The following is a 12,601-nucleotide window of genomic DNA, read 5'->3' as shown; positions in this document are numbered from 1 at the left end:
TGGCTCTTGAGTTGTTCTGACACAGCCCTAGTGCTCCTAGATTGTGGTGGCTTTCTTGCTTTCTGGTGTGATGAACATCCTGGTCTCGTCCTCTACATTTCCTGTCCCAGACCTGGGATCAGTCATGTCTCCAAGGAACCGATTCCTTTCAGTGGAAAGTGGTTTTTACATACCGTATTCTGAGTGTGCAATAGCCCTTTGTGTAAAAGGAGGGAGACAAACTATATGATGATAAACAAAACATTGGTGGAAAAAACAAATGAAACCAGCGTGGAAACACTTAAGATATTGTGGATGATTGGTGTTGCTGACCCATTAAAGTCTGGATTTATTTTTCTGTGATAAAATAATTACATGCATATTAACATATTAGTATTTTCAATTACTTTAAATAAAGTTAGTGTATTTTAAAACCCCAAACAACATTAATGTCTTCTGATATTCCTGGGCTCTAGTATATTGAGTAGTGGCAAGTTGAAGTCTGTGATATTCTGACACCTTGTGGTGATTTTGGTTTCTGTATATAAAAGCTCAAAAAAAAACAAAAACAAAAAACCCCCTTTGTTCTAGATAGCAAGATATTCCTCGTTCCTGATGTTCTTCATTCCTGGCAGTCTCATTCCTGAGACGCTGCCTGTAGGGAAGAGTCCAGCTTATGAAATCTTGCTTCCTTGTTGATTTTAACCTTAAAACTGAGATTAATTTCTAAGGAAAAAATTGGCTTTCAGATGGAATTCAGTTACAAAGAAGTATGTATTGAACATCTGTCCACTCAGTGCCTGGTAGTGTTTTCATTCATTTCACTGGTGTGGTTGGTCTTCACACCAGTATCGTTAGGTAGCTGTCCTGTTTTACACGGGAGAAAACTAAGAATTAAAGTAATTCATTCAAAAACAGAAGCTAATAAGTGGCAGAGATTTTTATTTAGATCTGTGTACTCCACAATCTTGTAATCTTCCCAAATACGATATTGCCTCACCTCAGAGATTATGATAAGCATTGTTAAACACTTAATGAAAAAGTGATGGTTTCTAAAACATAATGAAAAATTAATTGCTGAATATTGATCGCTCTATTTGGCTTGGACAAATAAAATGTAAGTCAATCTGTCTTTCATAGCCTCTCAGGGAATTCCTATCTAGATGTTTCAAACTTTTGTTGGATCATAAGAGAAAATGAATAATAGGGCCAGCCCCAGTGGCCTAGTGGTTAAGTTTGGCGTGCTCCACTGCGGCAGCCCAGGTTCCGTTCCTGGGCACGAACCTACACCACTTGCCTGTCAGTGGCTGTGCTGTGGCAGTGGTTCACATACGAAAAGAGAAGATTGCCAGCGGATGTTAGCTCACGGTGAATCTTCCGCAGCAAAAAGAATAATAATAATAATAATGAGTTCCCATCTGTGCATGGTATAGAAGAAAGTAAAGTCATCTGCTTTGCGTGATTTTCTGTGTCCTTATTAATGCTTCCTGAAACATTGAGGCTATTGTATTTGTGGTTGCTGAGCTACATCAACTCCTGCTGCATCTTCAGATCTACTTTCGTTAAATTTATTTACTGGAAGTAGAGTACATCATACAATATGCAGGAAGTGACCAGGTGAAGAATATAATAAATGATCAGCGCTTGGTCATGTGAAATTCAGCCTCGTCAATTATAAAATCAGAATTTAGTTTAGCTTAATTAATTTTAGGATTAAATTTCCTTCATAGCTGGAGGAGTTTTAGAATATTATAACTTATCACAAAAACGCCAGCTTAAAAATCAACCTGATGCTCCCTGCCAAAAGAAATATTTAGAATATTTGGCTGCTTTGATATCTAGTATAGACATTTCTTCTGGGGCATTTGGTCTGATTAGACACGTATTTCTAATCACGCGTTGTTATCACAAAACCCTATACTCCTACAATCCAGGGCACATTTCCTCTGCTTCGCCTCTCTTCCCTAAATCTGCATGGAGAAGGCATTCAGTAAATGTTGGGGCAGAGAATGGGCAATATTCACCATCTTTAATCTCCTCCATTCATCCGTCCAGATCTTCAAAGTATATACATTCCTGATGATTTTAAAGTTTTCCAGAAAAAATGCTCTAGTAGCATGTAACATTCTACTTGAGAGCTTTGTTCCTTTTTATACTTTAAAATATCAATGTTTTTGTCCTTCCCTGCATATTTATTGCTTATTGGCACATACACTGATTTTGTTCTTCGTTCATCATTCCTAACAATCTTGTGTTCTTATAGCATGTCCGTAGTTAGCCAAGTTCGTATCATTGAGTGGTGTTGATGTTTGAGAACTTTTTTCTTCTGAGTTTATTATTATTATTATAGTATGATGGTAATGATGATGATATCATAAGAAGCTAATGTTCTTCATCAGCTTGTAAATGCTTTAAAATATTCACCTTTACAGTCAAGGTTGTGCTACCCTGAATGAACCTCTCGCTAAATATAACAGTTGTTGTCAGTGTCTTACACATTCAGAAATACAGCCCAGAATGAATAGGATTTGGTCAACATAAACCAACAGTAAGTGACAGAGTCAGGACTGGAGCCCATATATCTGACTCAGAGTACTTCTTGGAACTTTCTGAGTTAAAATCAGACAGAGCCTTCTTTTCCTTCAGGTTAAAATACTCCAAGCCACTGGGTTGCCACAGCATCTGTCCCACTTTGTATTCTGCAAATACAACTTCTGGGATCAGCAGGAGCCAGTCATTGTTGCACCCGAAGTGGATACCTCATCCTCTGCTGTCAGCAAGGAACCTCATTGCATGGTGGTCTTTGATCATTGCAATGTAAGTTTGTCTTCCAGACCTGGTCAGTTTTTAATTACTCAGGTAAAAACAAAACAAAAAAATGAACATTATTTTGTTGAATAAGTTGATATCCATATATATGTCTTGGATCAGAGTTTCTTACAGTGGGGTTGGAGTCAAAAGTAGTGTTGTCAACACTTTATACACCTTAAACTTACACAGTATGTCAATTATATCCCAGTATAGCTGAGGAAAAAAAGAAAAACTAGTGTCAATGCCTTTAACTCCTCTACAATCAAAAGTTGACTTTTGCATGACAGTGTGTATGGATATATGTGTACTCCATAAGGACTCTATGTTTTGGGTTAGATTACTGGAGAAATTGTCATCTGAAAAGGTTAAGAAAATAGTGTTTTAGAGAAAGTGAAGACAGAAAAGAGACAAGACCTGACTTTGTTGAGTGCCTAGTGCTCTGCTAAACCTTTCTGTTGTTCTTCCATTTGCTCTTTACCACAATTGGATTTGATGATAGTGCTTTTTTGCAGCTGAAAAAAAACAGTTCAAAGAGGTCAGTTCGCCTATGGCTAGTAACTAGCAAGACCAAGAATGTCAGATTCTGGATTCTTTTTTTCTACTATACCACGCTTGATTCGTCTCATTTTTTTCAAGAGAGAGGTCTCTTTCTAATCTGTTTAAAACAAATATCTTTAGTGTGTTAAAATATTGAGAGAGAGGGAGAGAAAGAGAGCAGAGATTCTATGATTTGTTAAAAGAAACTGTTTTAGAGCTTAATCCAAATTATTGCAAAATGCTGTCTTAGCTCTATCTTGTATTGATGGACAGGTTGGGAGAATTTTTTAAAATTAGGTGATTCTTTTGCACTGATGATCATTACTCATTTCTGTTTTCTTCTATTAGTGGAGATAGATAGCTTCCTAAAAACTGGGAAAAATTGTTTTCCCAACACACTGCTACCTTATTGCATATAATAACTTTTATGTCAGGGCATCGTAGAACATTGTTGTAATTCTTTTCTTTCTTTCTTTCTTTCTTTTTTTTTTTTTTTTTTAACTTTTGTCCCTTCCTTCTTTCAGCAAGCAAGGAAGCATGTGGTGTGTTTTTTTTCTTTTTTGCTGGAAAAGATTCGCCCTTGGCTAACATCTGTTGTCAATCTTCCTCTTTTTTTTGTCCTCCCCAAAGCCCCAGTACATGGTTGTATATTCTCGTTGTAAGTCCTTCTGCTCTTCTCTGTGAGTTGCCGCCACAGTGTGGCTACTGACAGACAAGTGGCATGGTTCCACGACCGGGAGCTGAACCCAGGCCACTGAAGCACTGAGAGTGCTGAACTTTAACCACTAGGCCATCAGGGCTTGATCCATTGTTGTAATTCTTAATGTAACTATTTATACTTTTTTTTTTTGAGGGCGATTAACCCTGAGCTAACATCTGCCAATCCTACTCTTTTTGCTGAGGAAGACTGGCCCTGAGCTAACATCCATGTCCATCTTCCTCTACTTTATACGTGGGACGCCTACCACTGCATGGCTTGCCAAGTGGCACCATGTCCGTGCCCGGGATCCAAACCAGCGAACCCTGGGTCACCGAACCGGAATGTGCAAACTTAACCGCTGCGCCACCGGGCTGGTCCCACTATTCATACTTTTAAAAATAGCTAACACAATAGAATACCATGTTGGTCTTTCACAATACGTTTTCAAGGTGAAAAGTTTTTTAAAAATCAGAGTTATAGTTATTTTTAAAATCGAGAACCTTAGACCATCTGAGCATTCATTGTGGGTGTTAGATGACAGGCTTGTTCTATAACTAAAACATTCTTTTCAATTTCTCCTCCCCATGATGAGGTAAATATGTGATGTCAGCTATAAATAATCCTAAAGTTGCTAGAAAATGTTTCCTCTTCTGTAATTATTTTCTTTCAGGAGTTTTCTGTTAATATCACTGAAGACTTTATCGAGCATCTTTCAGAAGGGGCATTGGCAATTGAAGTATATGGACACAAGATGAATGATCCTCGGAAAAACCCAGCCCTGTGGGATCTGGGGATTATCCAAGCAAAAACACGTAGTCTTCGGGACAGGTGAATCTTAGATATTCATTTGATACCATTTATAATTTTTAAAAATTGCTAGAAATTGATCCTGCTGTTTGTAGAGGTGACCCCTTCCTGAACCTTCCTGTTCCAGGGGTACATGGTGGTGTTTCCAGGATGTTAATAGCACAGCTGAAGCTCCTTAGGGGAGCGAACCTTGAAGAGTGAAGGAAGAAAGGCAAATATATAGGAAGTTAAGTGTAAAGAATAACATGAGTTTTTGGAGAATAAATTGCCTATCATTATGAATTACTTCTAATTAATCAGATGGAGAGAGAATGGATCAAGATACACTCTAGAATTCGGGTTTACTGATTTTGTCTTTAGCTCGGAGAGCTTGTCAAGTGGCCTCAGTGATGAAGGAGGCAGGCTTATTTGTTGACCAGGATTTTAAAAAGAAGAGAGAAAAGGAAATGACTGAGAGAGCATATATTTTTATCTTTCATCTAGTTATAGATGAGAACCAGATTTTCCTTTTTTGCATTTAGAACATTTTAGCAAATACTAAATTAGGCGTTGAGATATTTTTCTTGGTTTTCTTACTGACCTGAGCAAAGATACTTGTCAAGCCACTAAAGCATTCAGCACTCCCTTTATCTATGAAAAAGAGAATCACTGTACTTGCTTCTGTATGTTTGATTATAATGTTTAAATTTTTGAATAACCACTTTGAAATAGATTTTTAATTATCATACCTTTTTGAACTAAATAAAGGAGCTATTTCTAGTTCTGGTATTAAGTTTAATTTTGCTTTTAACTATATTTGCTAGTATGTGCTTATATATTACTCATTGAACTACAGATCATTCTACCGAGTTACTGTGTTTGGAGGTCATTATCATTGTTAATTCTCATGTGCAGTATCCTACGCCCCCTGTATTGAAATAGAAATGTGTGATTTTCCAAGAATTTCAACTGTTTCCTAGATGGAGTGAAGTCACCAGGAAAGTGGAATTCTGGGTTCAAATCTTGGAGCAGAACGAGAATGGTGAATACTGCCCTGTTGAAGTAATTTCTGCTAAGGATGTGCCAACAGGAGGAATCTTCCAACTCCGGCAGGTAACAAAATTGTGAATGTTATCGTTCTTAATGTTAACATTTAATTCTTTGGCACTGTAAAGCTTAATGTTGGATTCCTTTTAGCAGAAATGTCAGTGATAATGAAATCTAGACTGGTCAAGTCCATTTCTTGTATTAAAATTGTCCTTACTTCACGTGTATTTTCCTTCATTTTCAAAGTATTGCTATTTATAATATTTTAAAACGAGCTTCTGTTAGGTTTAAGTAAGAAAAAGGTTAGTTTTAAAGAATTCAGAATTGAACTGTAGGAAATAAAACAAACATATCAAGCAGCATTAGAATATTTATATACACCTGAAATTTATGTAATGTTATAAACCAATGTCACCTCAATAAAAAAAATTTTTTTAAAGAATATTTATAGGGGCAGGCCACGTGGCTGAGTGGTTAAGTTCTCGTGCTCTGCTTCAGCGGCCCAGGGTTTCACTGGTTCAGATCCTCAGTGCAGACCTGGCACTGCTCATGAGGCGGCGTCCCACATGCCACAACTAGCAGAACCCACAACTAAAATATACAACTCTCTGCTGGGGGCATTTGGGGAGAAAAAGGAGGGGAAGAAAAAGAAGATTGACACCAGTTGTTAGCTCAGGTGCCAATCTTTAAAAAAAAAAAACCAAAAAACCAGAATTTTTATAAAAACAAGCAGAAGCTATGTCACACGGCAGACAGAACAAACACTTCAGAGTCTAACATGCTAGGGGTTCATTTCTGGCTCTCCCACGGCCTACCCGTCCATCCGTGAACAAGCTCAGTAGCGTCTCAGAGCCTTTTCTCAGGTGTGAAGTGGAGGTGATGATAACACAGCTTCGCAGGATTAGCGTGAGTGTTAGAGAGATTATAAGTATGTGAAGCACAGTGCTTGGTGCTGGGAGGTGAGATGTGTTTTTTCCTGCTGACACCAACTAATTCTTTAATTCTCTGCAGACACACCAGCTAGGTGTCCTACAATTCAATTCAGTTTGGACCCTAACCACCCAGAGTGAGCTCCAGACTCCACAGGTTTACAGGCTCAGACTTAGGCACAAGACTTCCCTTGCTTCAGACGCCAGTTGCAAGTATCGAGTTCCCAGGTTACCCATACTTCTGTCCGACTTGGCTCCAAAGTTAGGGGTTCCCGCAATTCTCCTCCTCAGGTTTGATAATTTCCTAGAATGACGCTCAAAACTCAGGAAGGCCCTTCATTTACTGTTACCAGTTTATTATAAAGAATACAACTCAAGAATAGCCAAATGGAAGACATGCGTAGGGCAAGGTATGGGACAAGGGGTGAGGAGCTTCCGTGTCCTCTCTGGCGGGGTGTGTCACCCTCCCAGCACCTCGATTTGTTCACCAACCAGGAGCCTCCCCAAACCCCATCATTTGTAGGTTTTTATGGATGTTCCCTTATGTAGTCATGATTGATGAAAGCATTGGCCATGGGTGATTCACTTAATCTCCAGCCCCTCTCTCCTCTCTCCCTAAGGTTTTGGGGTGGGGCTGAAAGTTCCAAACTTCTAATCAAGCCTGGGTCTTTTCTGATGATCAACCCCCAACCTGAAGCTATCTAAGGGCCTGCCGAGAGTCAACAGATTAAAAGTCGTGTCATTAAAAGATGCGCCTGTCACTGTTAATCACTCACTTACCTCATTGTTTCAAGAGTTTCAGGAGCTCTGTGCCAGGAACTGAGGACAAAGACCAACTATCTTTCTATGATACCACAGGAGGTGTTTAGTAAATGTAGGTAGGTAGGTGTGAATACCTCCCAGAAGTCAATATAGCAACTATGTGGGAATTGTCACTCAACCTTAGGCTGATTGTGATCTGTAAAGTGGCTGCACTGCCAACTAAAGATGAGAGAGAATATCTTAATAGAATTTACATATAAGATTTGGAAATACTCTTTTTTTGTAATACCTTACATTAATTCAACGTTTGGTAGACTATTATATACTATAGTAGTTTCCATACTTTAGAACAGTAATAAAATATTAGACTAGCTCTAGAAGATGAATGTTGAAATCATTCAAAGCAAAATATTGAAAACAGTTTTAAAAAAATTTTGCTTAAGTATTTAAGTTTCTGAATGTTTTAGGAAGAGGAAGGTGATAAGCCCTTGTTCTCTGACCCCCGCAAATGAATTTTAGCAAATTCATTCTTGTATGGACAAAGATCTGAAAGCAAAAGGAAATTAGTTTAAATTATAGCATGAGCTATATACATAAGATAGGACTCTTAAGGGTGTGAAGAACATCTTTTTCTGAACATCTGTTAAAACTATTTATATCTTCTTTGGTTGCCTTAGTAATTCATCTCTTGAAAGGCAAAGCCAGATAATTTTCTGTGCTTTAGTGTAAATTGAATATTTAAATATTTGTCATACTTTTGACAGTACTCTTGAGCTGGATGCTGAAAGAATCATGTAAAGGCTGGAAAGGTTTTTTCATATATGAATGGCAAGAGTAAAGATACAGAGGTTGGGATTAGGTAACTTTGGGTAGAAAGTAAAATGTAGGAAGAGCTGGAAAACAGGTATAGAAGAGATTATAGAAGTATGTGGCAGCTGGTTCCTAGAGGGCCTCCGATGCTAGGCTCATTTGAATTTAATAGATTCCAAAATTGGGACCTGTTGTTCTTGAACAGGAAAGTGGCAGAGGAAGGCCGATTAGGTTAACCATATGAAATTGCTGGCTTTGTAGTTAAACAATAGTCAAGTATCAGCAGTTACAAGAAGTTGAATCTTACAGTTAAAGTATCCTTGTTCAAAGCTTTTCTATGAAACATTAAGCCGTTGCTGGGTCTTTTCCCTCCTTTTCTTCCCTTTCCTTCTCTGGAATCCTCCCCCAGAGCATATGTACGTAACCCTTCACATTTGGGCATGCATTCAGAATAGGTCATTTTCCGTCTTAGGCAAAGTAAACAAACAATGTAGCTAACTGGAATGACTAAACTATTTTAGACAATTAAAATGTTTTCTGAGGTACTCGTTCTATGAAATAAATGATAGATAGTCCTTGGAAAATATTAAATCAAAAGACATCTGTAACCCATCTCTTCAAATCCAGCTTGATAGGATCAATCATTGCCTAAGTTGATTTTCCTGGTAATATAGGGCTCTTGGGAGTTAAAATCTGATGGAAGAGAGGAAGTGTAACTGACTTGAAATTGTATATTCAAATTTTACTTTTCAAATTCTATTTTACATTCCTAAAATTAATAAACCAACTTTGAAGTCAGTAAGTTGGAAATACTGTGAATTTTCTTTGAAAATGTTATTTCATTGTAAATATTCAAAGTCACATAGTATTTATTCTGAGAATCTGCTTAAGAGGGAACAGCTTCTCTCTGATCACTTCATTTTACAGTTTGGTTTAAAATTATTTTATTTTGGAACTGGAGCAGTGAATTCAGCATAGTAGTAATTATTTTTATTTCTAACTCTAATTGCTTGTTTTTAAAAGTAGATCATACTATATATTCTGGGTTCAGAATATATCATGTATGTTGTTCTACAGTAATATTTTAATGACTAATATTGCAGTGTAAGCAGTTATCAATATTATACATTTAATTTGCATGTAATTTTTTGTGTTATTCTTAACATTGCTTTGAGACATTTTGTGTGTATGTATTATTATTTGTCTAGAAAGATTCCTAGAAAGTTGGATTGCTGGGTCAAAGGATACTTACATCTTTAAGGCAAATTGCACTGCAGAGAGGTCGTACCAATTTATATTCCCACCAACAGTGTATGTAATTGGCTGTTTCATAAACTTTGGGCAATATTGGGAATTGCCTTTTTAGAAGATAATTCCTAGTTTAGTAAGTGAAAACAGGTGTATCATGCTTATTTTAATTTGTATTTATTTGGTTATTAGTAAGTTGAGCATTTTTTATTATCCAGCTTTTTGTGTTACCTTTGTTAGAATGTTTTCTTTTTCTTGGAAAAATATGTAAGCCATATATTTGTTCTATGTCTTTATATTTGCTTAAAAAGTAAATAAGTATTTTTTCCTGATTAGTTTTTCAATTTGTATTTTACTACTTAACATTTAAGATACAGTGAGATGTGTCCAAAGTTAAACGTTTTTCTCAACATCAACCTGTAGGGGTCTCTCTAAACCAAATTTTTGGAATTCAAACTGATTTAAAGAAACTCTTAAAATTGTCTGTGATACAGGGGCAGTCCCGGCGAGTTCAAGTGGAAGTGAAGTCTGTGCAGGAATCTGGGACGTTACCATTGATGGAAGAATGTATATTGTCTGTTGGCATTGGATGTATCAAAGTTAGACCGCTCAGATCCCCCAAGATGCATGAGCTCTTCCATGTAAGTTTCTCTGCCTATTGTGTTCTTGTTGAAAGACCCAAGCAGACAAGAGAGTCTTGTGGAACCCGTCAGAAAACTGCCTTCCACAAACAATTCTTTCAGTATTTCTTTTTGTTTTCCTTTGGTGTCTTTCTTAGTGTATTGCATTTTTATGGAATCACTGCACCAACTGTTGGTTTTGCCCTGGTACCTGGCAAACTGAGGGTTAAACCTCTCAGTCTTCAGAAGCTCCTCAGTGCCAACTAGTGATTACCTCCCCCATCACCCACCCTCTCTGCAGAAACCCCCTGCTGGCTTGTAAAGACTCTTTGCCAGCAGGTGTTTGATTTCCCCTGGGGAGTGGGACTATAAACCCAGCAGGCAAAGTATTGTACTGGTTCTCGAAAAGGTCAAATGAATGTTCTTCACTATACTATGAGAAGAAGCTCAAGGTTTTACTCCAACTTCCTGAAAACTGTAAGACCAAGAGTGAGGCTGAGGGTAGGTGGGAGATGAAATAGTATATTCATTGAAGTAGGAAATATAAAGTGTGGGAAAAGATTCAGATATTTAGTGTGGCTTGATTCTTGGATAATTATTTTGGTTCTGCATAATATATATTTTATTTTAGGAGGAAGAGGAGGACATGGACAGCTACCAGGTAATTAGACACGTGTTAGCCTCATCAAATAAGCTTGATTAAAGTATGACTTAACTACTCATTCCTGAGTCTTGCTATACTGTTGCTTAATAATTACACAATTAATTTGGGTTCAAATATTGCTTTCTCTCAAATTAAAACAGTAGGGAACAATGAGTGTTTTGTAGACTATAAAGTAAACTCTGTTTAGTGTAGGAAATCATTTGTGACTGTTGTCCTTTCCCAAACCTGGAGCACCCCTTCCAGGTTCCCTACAGATCCATTTCTCCAGATCTTCTTCCTGGCGCTTTTTCTCTCCTTGAAGGGTCTCGCCCACCCTCTCCCGTGTAAGAGCCGTCTCACACTGAGCTTCAGTCAAGCCGAGCCCCCTAGGTGTTTTCCATATTTTTAAGCCAGGTCTCCCTTCCTCACTTCCTGGAGTCATCTAGGTTTGCTTTTGGTTTTCCCCCCCTTTCCTAATCTCCTGCAAGATTTTGCTTATGTCTCTTAAGTTTTATTGTGTTAGTCATTGTTTTAGAACTGTCTCAGCTCTGTGGATCCTGATTATGTCATCCACTGTAGTCACTCTCCTGGTTTTGCATCATTCTAATTTGATAAAAATGTCTGCCTTCCTATAAGTCACTGATAAAAATGTTGTATCAGATAGGGTTAAATACAGAGTCCTATGGCACAACAATAGAGACTTCTTTTAAGCTGACATTAGTCCATTAATCACTGTTCTTTAGACGTGATGTTTCAGTTGTTTATGATTTCATTCAAGCAGATCCATTGCACATTTCTCCCATCTTGTCCGCAAGAATGTCACGAGCTATTTGGTTAAGTGCTTTAGTGAAATCCAGACACACACTCTATCTGCAGCATTCCACTGATCTACCCAGTCTTGTAACTTTATTACAGAAGGAAATGAGGTCAGATTGGTGTACAGTCAGGTGTTGACTGGTAGAACTGTTAGTCTGTTGATAACACCCCCTGCTCCCTCTTGCATCCCACCCGCCTCAAAAAGAACCTTCAGATACAAGGTAGAGAAGCATGTGGTGTTGTTGCAGAGACTAGTGAAATGTGTTGAAGGCTATAGTTAAGAAATCTGAAGAATCTTATGATGGTTCTAAGGGATGTAAATTTGAAGATGATTGTGATTTTTATCCATCAAAGAGACCCTGTGAAAGATCTTAGTTGCGAGTGCTTGGAGTTCTGCCCCTTGAGCCAATAGAAATGAAACTTATCCTGGGTATCAGAGAATGCCCTTTCAGAAACTGTCTTACTCTGGAACAGTTATGCTTTCATTTCTGAAAGTTCCTGTTCTGAATAATGGTTGGAGTCAACTAGTGGTAGTAATAAAGATGTTAGTGTATAATACTTTACATTTTGAAAGCATATTAGAGTAAGGTAAGATAGAACATTGGTTTCAGATATGTTGTCTTGACATTATATTTACTAGAATTTCCCTTGTTTTCTTCCAGGATCGGGATTTAGAGAGACTACGTAGAAAATGGCTAAATGCATTAACCAAACGTCAAGAGTACTTAGATCAACAATTGCAAAAGCTTGTCAGTAAACATGGTAGGAAAAGCAGGTTGAATGTTTCCCTACTCCCAGATCAGTGCGTAATTAATCCCTATTTGCAGCCACATAAATTAAAAGTATATGAACACATCAATAATGGGGATGATAGGAGCAAAGGAGTGTTACTTATTTGTATCATATCCTTTCA

The 12,601-nt window shown here is 37.6% G+C and overlaps 1 protein-coding gene across 4 annotated transcripts in view; it reads left to right on the top strand.

Moving 5' to 3' along the window:
• KIF13B (kinesin family member 13B) overlaps positions 1 to 12,601 on the top strand; it is a 188,655-nt gene that overhangs the window by 116,456 nt on the left and 59,598 nt on the right. For 3 of the 4 annotated variants that reach the window (XM_070611416.1, XM_070611417.1, XM_070611415.1), the window contains exons 22-27: positions 2,626 to 2,796; positions 4,698 to 4,855; positions 5,794 to 5,926; positions 10,104 to 10,250; positions 10,861 to 10,890; positions 12,351 to 12,450. In XM_070611416.1, coding sequence (XP_070467517.1) covers positions 2,626 to 2,796; positions 4,698 to 4,855; positions 5,794 to 5,926; positions 10,104 to 10,250; positions 10,861 to 10,890; positions 12,351 to 12,450 — 739 coding nt within the window. The remainder of the gene's footprint in view (positions 1 to 2,625; positions 2,797 to 4,697; positions 4,856 to 5,793; positions 5,927 to 10,103; positions 10,251 to 10,860; positions 10,891 to 12,350; positions 12,451 to 12,601) is intronic. The other variant, XM_070611418.1, reaches the window with a different exon arrangement.

Source organism: Equus przewalskii, chromosome 2 (assembly GCF_037783145.1).
Source record: "Equus przewalskii isolate Varuska chromosome 2, EquPr2, whole genome shotgun sequence".
NCBI lineage: Eukaryota > Metazoa > Chordata > Mammalia > Perissodactyla > Equidae > Equus > Equus przewalskii.
Note: the sequence above shows the minus strand (reverse complement) of the source record. Positions and strands in the feature narration are given on the sequence as shown.